The sequence below is a fragment of the Cyphomyrmex costatus genome, unplaced genomic scaffold, assembly GCF_001594065.2.
Source record: "Cyphomyrmex costatus isolate MS0001 unplaced genomic scaffold, Ccosl1.0 scaffold254, whole genome shotgun sequence".
Lineage (NCBI taxonomy): Eukaryota > Metazoa > Arthropoda > Insecta > Hymenoptera > Formicidae > Cyphomyrmex > Cyphomyrmex costatus.
The window spans coordinates 129,782-150,500 of NW_017276629.1; the positions used below are offsets into that span (position 1 = coordinate 129,782).

Here is a 20,719-nt window from a genome sequence, read left to right on the forward strand (position 1 = left end):
CCAATAAGATGCTATAAGCATCAAAAATTGTTAGATTGCTTGTCAATTTAACTAAGTGATATTACTGCGGTAGTAAGTATGTATGCGTCAATGCTGAAAAACTATCAGCGTCACGATTTATGGGGGAACTACATACGCAGTATATAAAATTCACACAATTATAATAAGCACTGTGATCCAGCTTTGACCGTTATTGAAATTTGATTTTTCTGTTCAAGTGTTAATATTAATATTAAAATACAAAATATCAAGGAAAAGTCCAAAAATATATCGATATTTAAAATATCTTTGTTGTATCGCTCATTCTTATAATCTTAGTAGATTAAATTTAGTTAAATGTTCTTTCTCTTTCTTAGAGGAAACTTAGACAATTTATAATATAAACATTAGTATGTTAATATTATAAATTGTCTAAGTTAATTCCTCTAAGAAAGAGAAAGAACATTTGACTAAATTTGAAGCAGAGCTGTTTGATAAGAAACAATCTCTAGAAAAATGCGCTTCTCCAGCGCCTGTTACTGAATCTTCAAAACAACGGTTGGCAGATGTTGAAGATACAGAAATCATATCAAGTTAGAACCATGGCATATTATTTTTTAAAACTAATAAAGAGAAACAGGGCTACGAACCAATGAATTCGTTAAAATCTTTTAATTATTCTAACATATTGCGAAGAAATATCACGTAATTTTGGCGTTTCGTCCCGGCTTCCACTACTGAACTCATTAGTAAAGTATTGTATAAGTGGAAGCCTACCTTAGACGCCTGGGAAAGTTATTAATCGAGAATCTATATAAAGAGATATACGCATGTCAAAGCACTTTCGAGAATTTGCGTATATCGATAGACCTCTGATGGCGGGTCGACGACGTAGTAATATTCTTCGCAATATTTATCCAATGTAATATATGTATTCCCCCCTCCCCTAAACTTGCGCGCCGAACATTCGTCGGTCTTGAAACACAACTCTAATAATCTGAAATAACGTTCCCTTAATCAAATTGTGATTTTAAACGAATCCTTTGGCCCGCGTAAATTAAAATATGTATTTAATATGGCTCAATAAATTTAAAACTAATAAAGAGAAATAGGACTACGAGCCAATAAAATTTGTTAAAATCTTTAATTTATTCTAATATATTGCGAAGAATATATTTATGAAGGTGTTTCTATAAATTATCAGACTTACTAGTCCTTTTTGCATTACATAATTATCATTTTGAAATTGAGTCTTGTAACTAACTTTATTATAATATTATAAATTAAATGTGAAATATTTAAAAATGTGAGAAAATATAAATGAATAATCAATGCGTTAATTTAACATAATTGACGATAATGTTGAATAATTAAAAATTCATATTTAATTTATTTTCGTACGTATACATGATACGGAGGCTTTGCTCTGTACATTTCTATAGTTCATGTTACTATAAATGTATAATACTATAGATTTTCACGGCTCGTAATGAATAACGGAACTAAGAAATAGCAAATTCTTTCTTAGACAAGAAATTATCGTAAATGAGAATTTTTATTGAAATTTTTAAGCCTATCTTTAATACAATACACACACATGCAAAGAGAACTTTTATATTTTTAATAAATTTTGTATCATATGTATTAATTTTCTATATCTCAAATGTAGTCGCAGATAACACCCCCTAAACGGAAAAAAACTATATTTATTTATTTATTTCTTTGGAATAAATTCGTAAATTCTGCTTTTAGTCTGATGCAATTACTGCACTCCCTGCTTTCCTTTTAATATGAGAAAAAACAATTTGTGTTGTAAGTTTATAAATTCAAAAGAGGGCCTGAAAATAACTGAAAAAATTTTATGGATTCGATTTATATATTCTCCTATATTTTTCATAGTATGTTTATAGGTATGTGCGTATGCCATTAATACAGAGTACGTTAGTGCAGAGTTTCAGTAGTGATTCTGATTACGTCGGAGATTGATTGTTTTCCATCTGGTCCGCCATCATGTTAAACTGGTTGTCATTAACATACTGTTCTTCTGGATATTGTGAAGGATCGTATTCGTACTGATTTTGATCATGTCCCATCATGTAAGCTTCCATATTTGAATCGTTCACCGTATACTCTTCGTTATTTTGTGCATCTCCTTGCTGCTGGTACATCTCTGCGGTTTCCATATTCGGTGCAATGTTATTTTGCACCAAGTTGCCTTGCATCTGATCGTTTCTCTTCGGTGCGTCAGAATATATTTCTGACTCCTCGCCCACTACTTTTTGACCGCTGGCGGTATCGAATCCATGATGTACCATTTGAGCACCTGATAATCCGTTTGTGTGCGGCGAGACTACTGAATCCATCGCAGCGTTATAATGAAAAGCTCCAGTATCATTGTTAGTTTCCATAGTAATTCCTCCTGGAAAAAGTAATTCTTGTCACTCAACATTCGACGTACATTTTTTAATTACCGATTTATGTAAGAAATATAAATAAAAATTAATTATACCTGTGTGACTTACAAGGCTGCCTTGTATTTTACTTGACAAGTTTTCTATGTTGCTTTGTAAGCCGGCCATTTCTTCCCTGTGATAAATGAGTAAATGCGATTTAACATGGGGTTAAAAGTTAAGTATGACTATTAGCGGAAAATCAGTGTCACATCGAGCGTAATAATGTAATTGTCATTTGCTCTAGGACACTCTCGCTATTACTGTGCTGATAGAGATGTTTTGGAGGTGTCGGACTTCTTTTTTGGAATTACTTTTACTTTTAGATCAACCTTAACGGTACGTTTCTTGCTCGAAGGCGAAGCGGTTTGCCCAACCGTTGTCACATCTCTCTCAACGACCCCCTCTGTCAACACAGAATAGCCTTAGATATATATAGTGAGAAGTGGTGCATTCTTATCTATACTAATTAACATTATAATAAACGCGCACGCAATAACGGGTGTTAATATATACTCTATAATAATAAATTAAGCTGCGCTTCTTAAGATTAGACTAATCGAGAACCAACTAAACTAACGTCTGACAGCTCGAAGCTACGTGCGTTATATCTTTTCATTTAGTTTCCGCAAGTCGGACTAAGAATATACTTGTGTTTAAGATTGTTTGCTTCCAAACGCTGTGTGAGAGATTGGCATTCGGTGGTCAATCTCGAGACGAGCTTGGCCTGATTACTCAGGGCGTCTTCTAGGCCCGCCACTGTGGCAGCTGTGAAATTTGGTTGCTTTGGTCAGCCTGTTAGCTATGTTAATTGACTTAAATCTCAATCTTCGCCTATGCTAGGCATATAGTGTCAGGCATGCCGATTTCTCACACATATATAAAGACACTCTTAAGTCAATATCATTGTCAAATTACAAATAACACTTTTCACGGACAATATACCTAACATAGGCATACCTAGGACAATATCTTACCATGTTTAGTCTCCATATCCATTATCATGGATGTTAATTCCTTCTCGTGTTCCAATCTAGGTGTAATTTCGCTACGATTTTCTTCAGATCGTACAATTTTACTCATACTGATCTGAAAACGTACAAAAACAAAAAACATACAAATTTTTTTATTTTTTAATTATTTAAAAGTTTCCGAAATTTGAATCCTCTGTACGAACTGGAATTAATATTCAATATTGTATCGTAAATCTACAATATTTTGTGAAAGGATCTACTATGTGGCATTAGACTAACTAAGAGTATATCATTATTAAAAAAATTTTTGTCTATAATTTGACAATTTTTATATGAGATAGAAATAAAAAAAATAACAGTAAGAGTGTGTCAACTTTTATTTCTTTTTTAGTAAACCTACTTAAACGTATTCTATCATAAAATGTTACGAAAAAATCCAGCATATAAAATCCAATATATAAAAATCCAAAAAATAAAATAAAAATAAAAACAAGAAAGTATAAAAATAAATACAAAAATGTTATTTTTTTTAAATTAATTACTTAAAATAATTCCGGAAACTTTTAGATATTTCATTGTGTGCTAATAATACACGTGATATAATTAAGTATTGATCAGTTAAAATCACATTCAAGATATTTACCTCCTTTTCCAAAGATGCAATTTGTTCCGACAATCGTAAATTTTCCCGTCTACAATGTACCAAATCAGCATCCGCTCTTTCCAGACGCTGCTTGTACGAATTTATTTCTGCCTGCAATCTGCTCTGCTCTTGACGAGCCTGCCTATCGCTTCGTTCAGCCGCTAGTTTACCGGTCAAAACCTCTTGTTCCGCCGCGTCTTTTTCGCTTAATGCTTGGTTCAAATCACTCTGCAAAGTTGCTAAACAGAAGAATATTTCTTTGTTTGCGCAAATGATTAGATCTTTTTAATATTTATTTACAAATTTATTTGTGCGGCATAAACTTACATATTTTATTTTGCAGCTCTTTCTTCAGATTATCCATGGCGTTTTGTTTCTGAGATAATTCTCGTCTCAATTCATTTATCTCTCGCCGTTGTTTCTCAGTCTCTAATTGCGATTTATTGGTGGTTTCCCAATGAGTCGCAATATCGGCAGTAAGTTGCTCGATTTGCTGATTGTATCGACGCTCCACTTGTTGCCTGTCCTCAGTTATGCGTCTATTCGCATCTTGAGCTGCCTCTCGTAGTTTTTCGTGCTGCCTCTCCAGCTCGTCCTTTAATCTTCGAATCTCCATCTCGCTCTGATTCCTCTCAAACTCAATCTCATGCCTATCGTCCAGAGACCGTTTTGCTCTCTGTGTCGCCTCGGTCTCTTTATCCCGCGCGACAAACAGCAGCTTCTGCAATTCTTCTAGCTTCATCTCAGCCTCGTACTTGGCGCGTAAAGCTTTATCCAATTCGGCTTTCAATTCAGCATTACTCTCGCATGAACCACTTTCAGACAAACGCTTCAAATTCACCTGATTCTCCTCCTGAGCCTTTCGTAACTCCAGTTTGGCTTGTGTCAATTGCGCTTCCAGCTCACTAATTCTCGACTCAAACATTATACTGGGTCCTTCCAAGGATTTCTCCCGTTTGCATTCTAATGTGTTATCAACATGACCGCCTGTGTCCTGCTTGTGACACTCGTGGTTTGCTCCACAGTGATCTTTATGATCCTGTAGAACGCATTTGGACAATGCAACTTGATTCCTGCTGTGTAACGCTTCGTTTTCAGCTACGACCTACAAAAAGCCATGGTAATTGAGACAATAAAAAATTTCATTATACGTTCTATTCTGCTTGTTATTATTTTAATAGGTAATAGGATACTTGAATATTCTAATATTCATATATATTTTAAAAATATACATTGTACCTCACGAACTTTACTTAACAGATTGATCAATTCATCTCTACAATATTGAGACTCTCGTTCCAATTGTTCGATATAATCCTCCTGCCTTTCGATGAAGGACGTTAACTCCGGAGGAATAGATTGAAGATCGGCTCTCGACAATGCTATATTACTGTATGCCTTTGACGATTGAAGAGTTTTCGAGAAAGGTGGGCAGGTATTTAAAACTGCATTTTTGGAGAAATCCTTTCTTCGAAAGTGGTCGCTAATCATACTTTGATCATCTGTATCCTCTCCAGATTCACTAATTCGGAGATTACTGCTTTTGTATATGTTTCGAACACTTCGTTGCTTTCTAAAAAGAAATTGTTTTCATTTTACTTTATCATATCCTAGTAAATATTAACTAATTGTGATATACTATCAATGTTATTATCTTTCTCACTCAAAAATGTACCATATGTGTTATATATATATAATGTGTATATATATATATATATAATGAAATACACGGAAAAGAAAGATAACGAAAAAAGGAAAAGACGGAGAGAAATTAATATTTAAAGAGCTTATTAAATAATAATTCAATAAAAGAGAGATAATGATTACATGGTTGGCACAAAATTTAATTTTAATAGATCTCTGAAAGTAAAAACATTTTTAAATATTCATATAGTAAATAAATTATTTTTCGCAATTCTCTATCCCACAACCTATTTTCCGAATTTTATTTATCGTGAAATGTGTACGAATATATATGCGGTTTTATTACTCCCTTTTTCAATTTTATTTGTAGTATTAATAATTTAATCATTTTATTTTTTTTTTAAACTTACATTGCGGACATTCCCGTTGGAGCATACGATTCAGCTAACAAATATTTCAGTTTTGAAATAGCTTCCCTATATGCCAACTCCATATAATCCGCCGGTTTCTTTTTGCTTAAATCCAACTTTGAAGACGCATTTGTTTTCCTGCAAAATAATTGTTTTCTTTTTTTTGCACAATTAATCAAATATTTCAGAATATTGCGGTAGATTAACATCAAGAGCTAGGCTATATAGATTGCCAGTAAAAACTACAGAATTATGATTTATAACCATTTAAATGGAATACATCATTTAAGTAAATATAAAATATAGCACATTCTGTGTGCGCAATTATTCTGTCATTATATTTTGTTAACAGATTCTGTTATATTTTCTAGCATTGTTTGTTAACAATCGTCTAAACTTAATGTAACGAAAACTTTTCAAAATTTGTTTTCCTTTATTAGATACGACCAATTAGATCAATTTTGAATATTAAAATATTTCAAAAATTGAAGTATCTTTTTAGATATTTTTATAATTAAACTCCTCTGTTAATGATATTTAATACAGTAATATTTATCATTTTTACATTACCATATTATTTACATTACAGACACAATATATATAAGATAATATTCCTCTTAATAAATATAACAGACAAATATTAATAAATATATTCCAACTTCACCTGTTCTTCAAGCGCTTCATACGCGCGACACACGCCGGATCTGTGTAACTACTTATACCAGGTGATGTTTTCAATTTAGTGGTGATTCTTGGAGAGAATTTCGGACGAATTGTACTCGGGTTACCGATAGTTGCAATACTCGTCACACTGCCAGGTACAAAGGGGTGGCATTCGCGGCAACCATAAGGGCTGTTCGTCGTCAGCATTCTGAGCGCGTTCTACCCTTTATTAAAGAACTCATCGTTTCACCCTCTCAAGAACGTACGCCGGCCGACCGTCCGACCAATCGATGATACGTTTCTCCCAGTCGGGAGAAGTCGACGAAGAAAATCGAACGGTTCTCCAACATTGTAACTGGAGGAGCCTGGTGGTGGATCGCGTGCGATGGTACCATTCGACTTTTATAGGCCCCTCAGCGGGGACAAGTAGCACCGTACCGTCGTCGTACCATCAGACCACCACCGACACACACACACACATGTACGCGTTTCGTGACTTTTATTAACCTGGGGCATACCTTAATGATAAAGCATACCTTCGGTAACGAAGATAGGCAAATGCTGACGCTATCGCTTCCTGATATTTTTCATATCCTCCGTTAGAGAATTCCTATGGAAACAGAACGATCAACAAATGCGTAATGTTCGTAGGAACGAAACTGAATATAATATTCATAAAATATTCGAACGATTCGAATTCCAAATGTTCTGTATATTAGAGTAATAGAATATTTATAAAATATTCAAAATCAAAATAAAATATTTAGAATATTATGAGCGCGTTCACAGGAAGACGTGATTAGCGCTCATTGTATCTTTATCGTTCATCAGACGTAAAACAAGGATAGAACGACACAAATACTGCTTTCAATCACATTCAAAAATAATGACGTCTCCCTGATGAACGCATTCATTAAACGCAATTTATTAGAACAGAGTAATTTTCATTAATTGAAACAAATAATTATTAGATACAGGAATTCGTATCAAAGGAAAATCGATAATTGTTTTTTTAATTTTTTATTCTTCAGTTCAAATTTAAATCAGTAAGTAAAATATTTAAATCACATTCAAAAAATTGATATATTATACAGACTATGAAAAAAATCAATACACGCATAAAAATGAAAAAAGTATAAAACAATATAAAAAGAGACAAAGAGCCGACAATACATATAACAAAATGAAAAAACTTTAATTTAAATAATATATGTAGCTACAATATTCAACAGACGTTTTATATTAAACAAACGTTTAATATATTTTCAATAGACGTTTTGACTCCGATCGGGTCATTCTCAATATTAATGAGCTTTATATTAATTCTAAGTATTTTAAAAAACTATTAAAAACTAAAACAATAACTTAAACTTTAAACTATTAAACATATATGTACAGAGAAAAGAAAATCAACAAAAATAATTGAAAAATAAAAAATAATCGATTTAACTTATAACATTAGGTTACATTGGTCGCGCGCGTTCAGCAGATTCAACAGTTTTACAACTGTTTTATGATTTTTTGCTGGGATAGAACTATTTCTTTCGATCTAAAAATATAATCCAATCAGCGAGACGAATCATAAAACGGTTGCAAAACTGTTGAGTCTGCTGAACGCAGCTATTATAAGCTTCTCTCTCTCTCTCTCCCCCCCCTCTTCTCTCCCCCCTCTCTCTATGCTTTGCGTGACAAAGTGGAATACACAGACACAAGTAAATGAGCGCACTTACCTTCAAAGTATAGCTTGCATTCGATTTCAACCTTCATGCATTGTAAATTTCTATATTTATCACTTTTTCATCTTTATTAGTTTTACTTATAGAAAAAAGATAAGATAAAACTAGCGCATGAGCGTCAAAACCAAATACAGCTATAGGTACCATAGTATATATACATAGATTAAATCCTGTTTAAATTTAAAAAAAACATAATAAATATTTATATATATTCCAAATGATTTCGAGATATAACTGTATTAAAATTGTAAATATTTAATTCAAATATCGTTTACAATAATCTTGCAATATAATAAATGCATTAATAGAACATAAAATAAAATTCAATATTATTAAAATATATTAAATTATAATATCAACAGTTTCAAGTAAAAAAGATAGTAGTTTGTTTACTATACATATATCACATACCATACCCAAACTACGTTCGAGGAAACGTTATCAGCGTTATTCTACCTTCATCATCCATTAGATGTACAACAAAGATAACGTTGATAGCATAGAATCCTATAAGAACTCAGATGGAGCGCTCCGCGGCCTATTTAGCAAGTAATGTTCTTTTTCTCTTAATATTATCAATGTCTTTACATTCTCCATATTTTATGTTAAATAATTTACAAACTATAAATTAAGTACTACATTATATCATCAATGTATATTAGTTTGAGACTGGTTTGAAAAGGAATTTCTATCAATTGCATTTGGAGATTCCATGAAACCTTCATCATCATCGTTATGTAACGTATCGAAAACTAAAACAATTTTCACATTCACATGATTAAACATTGATTTATAATTATTGTCACTAAGATGCAAACAAATGCATTCTAAACATACCCGTAGTACGAGAGAATGGTTTGATGTATAAAATCATCAGTAAAGCAAATATCGCGGATACTCCACAGACATATGTAAGAATGTTTCTGTAATAATAACCAGCATAACCAGACGAAAAGTGTCTGAAAGAGAAACATAGTTAAAGCAGTGTTTCTTTCAATCTACAACTTTTGAAGTAATAAAAAATTTAATTCAAGGTTTTTTATGTATTAAATATATTCTTACTAACTTTACTAAATACTGAATCAACATAACCACCAGACCGTTACTAAGCTTATCTGTAAAGCTCATAATTCCATAGGCAAAGGCACCACTCTCGGTATTTTTTCCTATTAGATCGGAAGTAACACCAAGACTAGTTACTAACATTATTGCACCAGCAGAACCTGCAACATTGCAAATTAAATTAGTTAGGCATTCTTAGGCTTCTTAAATTTAAGAAAAACTTTATATTTACATTATATCTAATTAAAAATTCTACATAAGTTACCTAGTAGCACAGCTACAAAATAGATTTGATATTTAACATATGTGTCGCCATTACCAAATTGTATCCAAATACAGGCGCATATCGCAAATAAAGCACCAATAGAATATGCGACTTTTCGACCCCATTTTGTATTGAGCCTCTCTATGATTAAAGACATCAAAAAACTACTTAGATACATTGTCAATGGTATATAAGCCAGAGATGTCGCAGGCATATTCAATGATTCATGTAAGTATAGAGGCATATAAATTTGGCATAAATTAATAAATAGACGTGTAAGCATATAGATCCACGCTACTTGATACATTCTGATGTCTTTCAATAATACTGATGCTGTTCTAGCATTCCTATGCATAAAGCTACCTAAAAAGATATTATCAAATATTTACTTTTATATACTATATACCATACATATATGCACATGTGACATGTATATACAGGGTGAATCAGAGTCGTTGAACAAACTGTTTATATATATCATATGAGAAAATTATAATATAATAATAAGATATGCAGATAATTAGATATGCAGTTGATAACTTTCTCATATGGTAAAAAGCTGGTTCAACGACTCTGATTCATCCTGTACACATGTACATATAATTTTTTTTTTAAATTATACTTTATTTTTATTACCATTAGCATTGCCATTAGGACTTTCTTTAATAACAACGTGAAATATAATGGATGCTACTAATCCAGTTACTGTGCCAATTAAAACAACTTTCTGAAATTTGTGAATGTCATTAGGTCCAATTTGATTATCATATTCGTCACTTGTTACATGTAGTACACCCCACATAATGCAGTAAACAAGAACATTGGAGAGGACAGTAAATGTGAACCTATTTAATATTGCAAATATACAATGTTATCTTCATTAAATAAATGTTGCTATTTTTCTTGAATGAACTCTTCTATTATTACCTTATAGCTATAAGTTCAGTTCTTTCGTGTTCAGCAGGCGTAAGCTCTGGGACTAAGGCCAAATGTGATATTTGTACTGCTGCCCAACCAAATTGGAAAATTACTACAAAAGCAGCATAATAAACTAGTTGTGCATATTGATGTGCACTTTCACAGCCTATACATTGCGAGAATATGAAAGGAAATCCAAATAGTACACAAATAGTGCCTGCAAAGTAAATAATAATTATTACAATATTACAAAACAAAAGCATATCTAGATAGTCAATTCTGTCAAAAATAAATTTTGTAAAATGTTAATATATAGATGCAGTCAATGCTAACATCCTGCTTGCTCTTTCTAGCAAACTACTAGCTTACTATCAACAGTTTGATATAAGCTACATAAAATAATAACAAAACTAGACGAGATAAAGGTTTTAGATAATAACAAATTTAAAAGTAATACCTAACAAGTGCCAGGTTTTTCTTCTGCCATATCTGCACAACCAAAAGTTGTCGTTTATGTCAGACTGAAAACCAACAAATGGAGTGACCAAGGCATCTGCTATTTGGCCAATGAGAAGAACAACACCAGCCAGAGTTGGATCAAATCCAAGCACCAGGTGAAAGAAGACCAGTAAATAAGTGAACCACATGGAAGCGCAGATGTCATTTAATACATGACCTGTACCATAGGCTAATCTCAAGTAAACAGGTAATCTCCGTATTATCTCCACATAATCATCCGTCGAACTGCTCGTCCCAGGTTGCATCGTGACAGAGTGTTACTAAACATAAACAGTTGTCTTTAAGTGCGACTTACGTTCTTCCTCTTCTCGGGAGATATTTTGCAGGTGAAAGGAAAAGATTTCCAACACGCCAGACCTCGTAATAACTTGTGTTAATTAAAGAATGTGGTCGTGGCGTCATCAATGAGTCGAATATGTGTCATACACTTGTAAATCCTGAAAACGGAACATCGAGATGAAAAACCAACGCCACGATACGACAAGCTGTGTCATGTCCCGTCGTTTTCTTTTCAATAATATGCTATCGAAAATCAGACTGTTTATCAAAGTCAAAGGTGTTCGAGATACAGAAGGCAATAAGCAGACATCGGTTCTAACCTATCAAATTTCCTCTGAGCGTCATGTCACGTCATGTTGTGCCGCCACAATGCATCTTGCACCTATCACCAGCCATCAAGCTACCAATGACGTTATACGTTGACAGATATGAGCATTGAGCAATCATGTGATTCATTCTTTCAGTGCACACGCCTTTTACCGTTACAAAAGGGCGATAACGTAATTAAAGTAAAGAACTGTATTTCACCTGCCTTCTTCTTGCGATTTATACATTTTTATTCTGTCTTGCTTTAAAATACAACGCTATGCTCCTTTTTTTCAGATTTTCAGTATTAAGATACAGTTGAAACTTTACGTAAAATTTTACCTTGCAAAGTAAGACCAATTGAATAAGATAATAGCCTGTTTTTTTTTTCAGCTGAATTTCTTGTATGGCACATTTTTTTTCTATTTTTCTCTGTGGAGAAAAAAGAAAGATGAACTGTATCAAAAGTTCAACAAAAAAAAACATGCCTAATTTCTACAAAATAAGATAGCAAATAAATTTTTAACAACCACAAATGTTAGACCATGATCCAATTTATGTTTATAACACTCATCAGATACATATTTATTTTCATCTTTGTAAATATCAAACAAAAATGTAACAGCACGAGAATTATGTGCGTGTGACTTTGATTGCGGTTTAAAAAATTAAAAAATATATTGCAGTGTAATCAAACTTACCTAATTGAAAAAAAACCATTATAGTCTAAGATTAATTTATTGAGTCATATTAACAATATATGTAACAATATATGTATAAGCAGAATTTAAACTTACTGAAATATTACTGATAAATAAAACAAATTATGGCATTATACTAAGCATTATACTAAGACCGCTGCGAAAATTATACAATCTTTCTTCCTCATTCTATTCTTCTCAGCTTCACTGAGATACACATATATATATATATGTATATATATATATATATATATAATATACATTAATACATGGGAATATGAATATACACATATGAGGCAAAAAATATCTTCTGCACTTGTAGAAATACTTGGAATACAGACATTTTGTTTACACAAACATTTTGTCTACATTATATTGTGTTTGGATAACAACTTGATTATATAGTATAATTACATAATACAGCTTTAAAAATAATTGAAAATCAAGATATTTTAAAATCATTTCTAAATGTACATTATTACAAATTGGATGTACAGTAGCATTATTGAGTAACATTTGTATATTTATACGCTAAGAGATGATCTGGAATTGAGATAGAACTGATGGCCAGAGAAAAGGAAAGTGAGGACATAGATGCATACGGCAATCCAGCAATTGTATGCATTCTGCGTGTATCCTCGGTCTACTAATTTGTAGAATTCATCTGTTGTGGTAGTTTCCTTTAACTCTTTTAATGGAAGATCTTCCACCAGTGCTACGCTTCGGACGTAGAAAAATACTCCCATTAGAAGCTAAGGACAGAAAAGATCCAATAGACAAGATGTTCAACATGATATATACTAGCATGCAGCTTGCTAGTAGATTTGATTCAGTTAGATCCTATATTTAAGACCATCTTACATATAGTCTTAAGATGTCATGAATCAATTCGAATATTAATATTTTAATACATTCTTTAAGATGATCTTAAAATAAGAACTATGAATGCCTATAATATTATAGCAAATTGACATTAACTGTATCAGTATTAAGTTCATGTTCTGTCAATAATTGTATTCTGCAGAAAAAGATAGCTTTGCAACTGTTATATGACTCTTTGACACATTCATATTATGTGCCAAAATAATCAGTTCCAAACATAGAATAGTTTCAAGCTTCGGCTTCTGTGGTACATCTATAAAAATTAGTCAACGCTCAGTGTTAATATGATTAGTTATACACTTAAATCCAACAAGGCAAGAATCAATCATGTTAAAGAATCTTACAAGAGTTGCAAATATTTTTTTTTCTGTTAAATGCAGCTAATATATTATCTGGAAATTGGAACTGTATCGACAAGATTTGCAACGATTTACAAAAGCTGTTTTCATTGAATTTGTTTAGGAAGTTAACTCCAATATCAAGATGTTTCGTTTTTAAGTACGTAAATATATTTATAAAAACGTGATCTCTCTCTTACCAATTGGAATATGCCCCAAACAGACAACACTAAACCGCACAAAGCATACTTGGGCCCACAGATCTTCATTTTGGTTGACAAGATTGTTCGTACGAAGTGCAGGTCAAATTGAACTAAGCGACTTCGTCGTTGCTTTACACGAACCCTTGATGATTAGCCGTAAACGTGAACGAGGCGTCCCAGGTGCCGCGTTCGCTAATATTCTCAGCTGATTATCCGTCGTTACATTCGTTAATGGTATACCGCAATGAAGGTTTGTAATCATGTGACATCCAATGATCTCGACAAGTCCAGACAAGTCGCTTGAAGCGCCAGCGGTATCGATAAGTCGAGCGACTTATCGATATCTATGTCTTTCTTTCAAAATGAAATCTTTTTATTCGATCTACGTTATAACGACGAAAGAAAAAGGTCATTTTCATACTCTCTTCCAATTTATAAAAGATCACGAGCAATGTTTGATTTTTTTAGCGCTCGCTATTATTGGTATATTTTTTTAGATCATCCAATCGAAATTTTAGATCTAGAAGAATACACCAATAACAGCGAGCGCTCACTCAATTGTTGAGTAGTCCACTGAACGCGCCCATTCACTCAACTGTTGAGTCCGCTGAACGCGCTCTATGAGCTTTTTTATTTGATTGGCATATTCCATTAGATCTAAAAATATAAACCAAACAGCTTACTCGCTAGATACGCACTTTATCGCCACATCGTCAGACACGCACGGCCGCTCGGGCCGCGACGGACTTACGTATCGGACTGGATGTGATTCACGCACCTTACTGTTGTCCACCCTGATTCATGGGATCATGGTCGACCGATTGGGTTAGTTCGTGCTTCGTTTATTAGCTTATTTAATTAATATCGCGTATCTTACGAAAAGACGAGGCCGCTAGGCACCCCGGGCAGCTTGGGGAGGCTCGCGCGTCCCATGATCGCAAACGGACAGACGCGGATGGCGCGCAGCCGTCTCGGTCTTCTTGTGCGATTATGCGTGCGATGATAACGGTCTTCGTATTGGTGGGCCGTGTGCTTTTGACAGCTCCGGACAGTCCGGAGTAATTCCGCTCTGTTTAGTCGCACGCTTCTTCCTCCCCTCTTGCTCTCATTATGCTTTTCATATTTAAAACGTGACATCTCGATGAAGAGATGAAAGAGATGGAATTTACACGGATAGGGCCTGACGTGCCTCGGACGTTTTCGTTCGAAACGTGGGTGTGTTGCGAGCGTGACATTGGGTGCTTTTCTGCAAGGACACACGGAGACCCTGTGTAACACAGGGCATCGTTTCATCCTTGTTTAACACAACCAAACAACAAGGATGTAATGATTCACTGGGTCTGACTGTGTCCTTACTGGAAAGCACCCATTCTCGTTAATCTCCCCTCTCCTCCATCGTTGGGGCTTGATTTGTTGTAGTAAACAGCGAGGTCAATGCCAGGCGCATCGCGATGATCGAAAACTGCTTCGGCGGTTCAGGTCAGGTAAGAAAGAGATTACATGCAAAAGTGCATAATTTATAAATTTTTCAAATGTTTGTAGCTAGTTGTAGTGATGACTCATTTATGAAATATTTATCTCATAGCCACTCGCAGTACCCGGCCGAGTCCTGGTGGGTGAAGGGGTCCTGACAAAAATGTGCAGGAAAAAGCCCAAGCCTAGACAGTTCTTCTTGTTCAACGATATATTGGTCTATGGGAATATTGTGATTAATAAGAAAAAGGTATATACACAGAGAAGTGTTTATCTTTTATAGATAAAGCCTATAATATATAAAATTAATTTTTTAGCCAACATTAAGTCTGTTTATGTTGCTTAAAATTCTCAAAAATGTTTGCTCTTAAAGTAAGATAAATAGATATTTGAACATTGAAGAGAGAGAAAGCAAAGATGTATGAAAAGTATAAACAATGCAAACAGACCTATTGATACATAAAATAACAGTAATAATAGTGACTATAATGATAGTAATTTGTTTATAGTATAACAAGCAGCATATCATACCACTGGAAGAGGTAAAATTAGAGTCTCTAGCTGACGAGGGTCGTAAGTACATTACTTATAATTGTTATACTTATGCATATTATAATTCATATTTATTCTATTATGTTACACAGCTTTAGTCATAAATATTAAGCATATTCAATTCATTGTATTTTCTTGGAAAAGGTAATAAAAGAAATAGCAAAATATTAAAACTATTATAAAATTAAATATTTTTTATTAGTTTATTTTTTATCAGATATAGAACGCTTATGTCAATTTGTGAAGGTGCTTTATACTTATGGTTAAGGAAGTATATGGAATATTTAAAAAATATCTTCTACATACAACACAAACCCCTCTCTCTTCATTTTGTGACTCTTAACTGTCATATTGGCTAGGTATTACATGATAAAAAAAACTGCAATATAACAATACTGACTGAAATCTATTCTAATATTTTGTTTTTCTTTTTTTTTTTGTTAAATTGATAATTTTTGTTAAAAGTCACAGAAAACTTTCACATGCAAGATTTATTACAAAAAATAAATAAAAATTTCAAGATTTTATTGGTTTCTGTTTTTGAGAAATTATGCATTTACTATAGTTTTTTTAATTGTCACGTGGCATATGGATCAGTAATCAAATGAGATCGTATGTGCGTATTTAGAAAACGGTAGTATAGTATTGGACCATTATTTATAGAATATCGTAATGGATGGCTCATTAAAACAGTAACAAAGTCGTTTGCTGTTTATGCTGCTACTCCAACAGAAAAACAAGAATGGATGGCACATATCACAAAATGTATCGAAGATTTGTTAAGAAAAAGTAAGTAAAAGCCAAATTGTTAAAAATGTTTTTAAAATGATAAATTTCTAAATTTAAGTTTGCGACTATAAAATAAGATTGATTCTTTTTAATTTTTTTTTTGCTTCTTGATTTGTTTAGGTGGCAAAAAGCCTGTTGAGGTCCATGCAGCAGTTTGGGTGCCAGATAATGAAGCTACAATTTGTATGCACTGCAATAAAACACAATTCACAGTATTAAACAGACGAGTAATGATAAAATCATATTTCTATTATTTGAATGGATTCAGGTAATTGTTGAAAAAACTTAAACAATCACTCTTTATTTCAGCATCATTGTAGACAATGCGGAGCAGTAGTTTGTGGTCCATGCAGTAATAAAAAATTATTACTGCCTGGGCAAGGAAACGGAAAAGCTGTCAGAGTCTGTTTACAATGTTATGATGCCGCTAGTAAAATCAAGGCTATACCAACGACTGCTGTGGATAGCTTAAATAACAAAGACCCGCAACGCAATTCTGCTGACAGTTCAGGTGGGGATAGCTCTGGAGACGACGATGATGGAAATAAGGAAGAGAACCATGATGAGGTAAATTAGGTTTTTTTTTGTTTTGAATAAAGCTTCTTAACGTTCATGCAATTAACACACACGCAAATTTACTGTCAGAGTTGAAGATCTATTTACGTTATGTACACCATAGATTTTCAGCACTGACAATGAGTTTTGGAATACACACATTCATTTATTATTTCTAAAATGTGATACTTATACATATATATGTAATTTATAATTCAGGATTAAATATTGAAATAATTTTATTAAGAGTTGTATACTAACATTATCAAAATGAAGGTATATTTATGATACTGGCATAATTGCTAGCATTCAGTTCTCATTTATAATTATAAAACTAATGTATTTATATGTAATAAGAATTTTCCTTTTTTTACAGCCTAAATTTTATTCTACGCTCGGCCGATGAAAATGACTATATCATACGGATGAAGTACGAAAAAGATGCAAAAATTCTACATAAATATTTTTTTAAATCAATATCGAACTATATTAATAAAAATGTTGATAAAGAATGTTATTCAAGAAATATTTCTAAACAATTCATTAGGAAAATTGAAAGAGACAAGTGTGTATGATATAAAATTCTGCCAAAATTACGAAGCACATATTGTTATACATATATCTAATTTGCATTCTGCAATTAGCAATAAAAAAATATTACATTTTATTAATGCAAACTTAAAAAATGATAGAAATATATAGGTGATTAAAAGAACAAAAGTATCAATATTTTTTCTAAAGTACTAGAAATGCACAGTTAGAAATTAACAAATATTTGTAATTGGATAAAACAATTACATAATGTTCAATGTATAAGTTTATTATATATAACCACTAATTATTGTTGGATCAAAAATTTTTCCGACATTTTTCATGAATGTATACTAAGAATATATACACTAAGAATGCCGCCATTGTGCCTTTTTACATTATTGATCAATATCAGATATCTAAGTAAAGAACGTGTGACATTTAATGCAACATTTAGAATGCAAAGACTAATTTTTAATTGTATACATTTCTTTCTACCTATTATTGCAATATGTTATGATACAGTACATAGCACTCTAAACGTAATATCTGTGAATAAACTGTTGTACTGTTACAAATTTAAGAGTGTTATTTGATGAAATAGTAAACACCACATTATCTTTTGGATGTTAATGTAGCAACAAAAAGATAAAACTAGTTTATTAGAATTAATATACTGAGAATCTCGAGGGAAAAAAATGTTCAATTAATGTATAAACAATAAGAGAAAATGTTTTTAAATTTATATATAAGATACGAATGCCATTCCTTATCTAAATTGCAATGATACGAGAAACGGGATAAAGAAGGCGAAAATATATCATTTGTACAAAGAGACCATTTTTAAAAGTTTTATAAAAAAAATTATTTCATAACAATATATGTTAGTTTGTAACATGATAATATAATGATTCATGACTTTATCTCTATAACTATATAATATATATGAATACATGTTATAAAAAATATACAATAAGTTCCACAAAATAGAAAATGTTAATACCAACCCGTGTCTATTCTTTTCTTCTTGATATTATAATACTATAGCGCAGAAACTAATAAATTGAGCAAACTTAATTAGTATTTTCTATTGTTTGTTTTAATAATGGAAATCATTAATAAATTTTCCGTTTTGAAAAATTTATAGATGGAAAAATACACAAACAATAAAATATACAAATTGAATTTAAATTTTGTCCGTTCACCCTTTTGTTATTCAATTTCTTGGTCTATAAACTTATTTTCTAACTTCGCTGTAACAGAATTATTGCTGGCTTCCAGTATCTTCTTATAACGTTCCACTAAGTCACTAATGGACCGTCTTCTTGAATCATTTTCACGTTTTACAATTGTACCTTTATTATCGTCATTTAAAATTTGAACCTCTGTAAATTCATCCAATTCAGGTTTATTTACTTTGATCTCGCAATCAAGATCTTTCGCTTGCTGGGACGCAACTTTTGAGACATTTTGTTTTTTTGGAGTTAATTGTTCGGATGAATAAGAAACCTCTTCATTCCAATTGAAAAAACTTTTTGCTATAGCATCTAAATTAAAATCCGATGAACTAGGTATTTCTTCTATACTTGTAATGACAGAATTGGAATGTGCGGTAGATTGCAGAGATATCATGCTAGAATTAACTATATAAATAAAATTTTAATTTTATGTATATATACCATAATAAAACAACAACCAAGAAGTTGTTGAAAAGGCTATTTATTTTGTATAATAATGAAGTTGAATTAAATATATACTACTTTACAGAAATAATGTCGTTCTTATTATTGTAGTACAAAGACACATGTTTCAAATTGTGAAAAATAAATGTAAATAATATAAATAAAAAAGAATTAAAGAACAATGACGGTTTCTTTTAGTGATGTTTAGTTAATATTATTCCTTTCATAGCAAAATAATCGTCACCTAATTTTAGTAACTTCTTGGTTGTCCTATATACTTTCTTTTGATATAAATTATATAAAATTTCAATAACAATATTGCTTATAAATCAAATAAAATTTTTACAAACCTTTTATATTTTTCTTTTTGTGTGTAGCAAATAAGCGAGAGTATTTTCCTGTTGTTTTCTTACATAACTGGTTCATCTTAGGTGTCACAAAACGTAATTCTTGTTTCTCATTACTGTCTAACATAGTGTGACTGTTAATGTTAATATGTGATATGTATAAATTCGTTTTTAAATCTGGTGTGCAATTTCTATTGTGCCGCATATATCTCGAAAATAATGATTTGTGCGCAACTGTAAAAAAAAACGTGTGTGTGTGTATATATATATATATGTATATACATACATACACACACACACACACATATTACGCTAATTATTTGGCACAAAAATTATAATCTAAAATTGTTTCTTAAATTTTGATCTTACTTTCACCCGGAGTAAACTGCAATTGTGTATCGCTTTTTTGATTCGTGCAATTAGTATTAATTTTAATAAGAGGCGAGGGCATAAGAAGTACATTTTTTACAAAAGGTAAAATATTTTCCTCAGATATACGTTCTATACTTTTCACACACAAAACATTTGGCATCTCCTCTGTAGAACTTATCATGTTGGCCAAGAAGGTTTTAAATACATTGCACATAGATTTCATGTCTTCTGCACTTGCTTCCACTTGCAAGAGACACTGAGCCAGATCGACTAACTCATCCTTTCTCAGACTTTGATAAATTTGATATAACATCAAAGTAAATAGATGAATGAAATTCTGATAAACCAATCTATTATCATTATACAAATGATGAAGACAATGCTAAAAAAGGAAACCTAAATTAATAGAATATCTATATTAATAGAAAAAAAAAAAAAAATATATA

At 32.0% G+C, this 20,719-nt stretch overlaps 5 protein-coding genes across 6 annotated transcripts in view; 1 reads left to right on the forward strand and 4 right to left on the reverse strand.

Annotated features, from left to right (window-relative positions):
• Window positions 1-1,821: 1,821 nt before the first annotated feature.
• LOC108774435 (serologically defined colon cancer antigen 8 homolog) lies at window positions 1,822-7,034 on the reverse strand. Its single transcript, XM_018540540.1, has 9 exons — window positions 6,765-7,034; window positions 6,101-6,238; window positions 5,286-5,619; window positions 4,374-5,151; window positions 4,047-4,285; window positions 3,407-3,518; window positions 3,080-3,197; window positions 2,489-2,565; window positions 1,822-2,398 (listed from the first exon to the last, which is right to left on the reverse strand). Exons 1-9 carry the CDS (start codon window positions 6,968-6,970, stop codon window positions 1,950-1,952), a joined length of 2,451 nt encoding a protein of 816 aa, XP_018396042.1. The 5' UTR covers window positions 6,971-7,034; the 3' UTR covers window positions 1,822-1,949.
• A 1,995-nt stretch (window positions 7,035-9,029) lies between these two features.
• LOC108774456 (major facilitator superfamily domain-containing protein 12) lies at window positions 9,030-11,937 on the reverse strand. The gene is made up of 8 exons (XM_018540565.1): window positions 11,863-11,937; window positions 11,202-11,700; window positions 10,754-10,961; window positions 10,463-10,671; window positions 9,827-10,189; window positions 9,566-9,722; window positions 9,337-9,458; window positions 9,030-9,251 (listed from the first exon to the last, which is right to left on the reverse strand). The coding sequence occupies exons 2-8, from the start codon at window positions 11,506-11,508 to the stop codon at window positions 9,148-9,150; spliced, it is 1,470 nt and encodes a 489-aa protein (XP_018396067.1). The 5' UTR covers window positions 11,509-11,700; window positions 11,863-11,937; the 3' UTR covers window positions 9,030-9,147.
• A 1,091-nt stretch (window positions 11,938-13,028) lies between these two features.
• On the reverse strand, window positions 13,029-14,234 carry RNASEK (Ribonuclease kappa). The gene is made up of 2 exons (XM_018540572.1): window positions 13,970-14,234; window positions 13,029-13,301 (listed from the first exon to the last, which is right to left on the reverse strand). Exons 1-2 carry the CDS (start codon window positions 14,036-14,038, stop codon window positions 13,074-13,076), a joined length of 297 nt encoding a protein of 98 aa, XP_018396074.1. The 5' UTR covers window positions 14,039-14,234; the 3' UTR covers window positions 13,029-13,073.
• A 455-nt stretch (window positions 14,235-14,689) lies between these two features.
• On the forward strand, window positions 14,690-17,939 carry rush (pleckstrin homology and FYVE domain containing family member rush hour). Of its 2 annotated transcripts, none has more exons than XM_018540556.1 (8): window positions 14,690-14,797; window positions 15,392-15,456; window positions 15,558-15,695; window positions 15,955-16,018; window positions 16,661-16,786; window positions 16,907-17,013; window positions 17,096-17,353; window positions 17,718-17,939. In XM_018540556.1, the coding sequence occupies exons 1-8, from the start codon at window positions 14,782-14,784 to the stop codon at window positions 17,745-17,747; spliced, it is 804 nt and encodes a 267-aa protein (XP_018396058.1). In that variant the 5' UTR covers window positions 14,690-14,781; the 3' UTR covers window positions 17,748-17,939. The 2 variants fall into 2 exon arrangements, with proteins under 2 accessions (XP_018396058.1, XP_018396059.1); XM_018540557.1 differs by having other exon boundaries at window positions 16,730-16,786.
• A 1,133-nt stretch (window positions 17,940-19,072) lies between these two features.
• Window positions 19,073-20,719, reverse strand: part of LOC108774404 (dim gamma-tubulin 6) — a 4,877-nt gene continuing 3,230 nt past the window's right edge. The window contains exons 6-8 of the mRNA XM_018540498.1: window positions 20,271-20,655; window positions 19,905-20,135; window positions 19,073-19,515 (exon numbers count right to left, since the gene is read on the reverse strand). Coding sequence (XP_018396000.1) covers window positions 19,085-19,515; window positions 19,905-20,135; window positions 20,271-20,655 — 1,047 coding nt within the window. The 3' untranslated portion in view covers window positions 19,073-19,084. The remainder of the gene's footprint in view (window positions 19,516-19,904; window positions 20,136-20,270; window positions 20,656-20,719) is intronic.

Coding starts and splice junctions, on each gene's coding strand:
- LOC108774456 (XM_018540565.1), bottom strand. CDS start 11,508: ATGCAACCTGGGACGAGCAGTTCGACGGATGATTATGTGGAGATAATA. Junction 10,672..10,753: donor ACTGAACTTATAGCTATAAG/GTAATAATAGAA, acceptor AATATTAAATAG/GTTCACATTTACTGTCCTCT. Junction 9,459..9,565: donor TTGATTCAGTATTTAGTAAA/GTTAGTAAGAAT, acceptor TTTCTCTTTCAG/ACACTTTTCGTCTGGTTATG.
- rush (XM_018540556.1), top strand. Junction 16,787..16,906: donor CGAAGATTTGTTAAGAAAAA/GTAAGTAAAAGC, acceptor TGATTTGTTTAG/GTGGCAAAAAGCCTGTTGAG. Junction 17,014..17,095: donor TCACAGTATTAAACAGACGA/GTAATGATAAAA, acceptor TCTTTATTTCAG/CATCATTGTAGACAATGCGG.
- LOC108774435 (XM_018540540.1), bottom strand. CDS start 6,970: ATGCTGACGACGAACAGCCCTTATGGTTGCCGCGAATGCCACCCCTTT. Junction 6,239..6,764: donor ATGAAGCGCTTGAAGAACAG/GTGAAGTTGGAA, acceptor ATTATTTTGCAG/GAAAACAAATGCGTCTTCAA. Junction 2,399..2,488: donor CAGCCTTGTAAGTCACACAG/GTATAATTAATT, acceptor TACTTTTTCCAG/GAGGAATTACTATGGAAACT.
- RNASEK (XM_018540572.1), bottom strand. CDS start 14,038: ATGAAGATCTGTGGGCCCAAGTATGCTTTGTGCGGTTTAGTGTTGTCT. Junction 13,302..13,969: donor TTTGGGGCATATTCCAATTG/GTAAGAGAGAGA, acceptor TTCTGTCCTTAG/CTTCTAATGGGAGTATTTTT.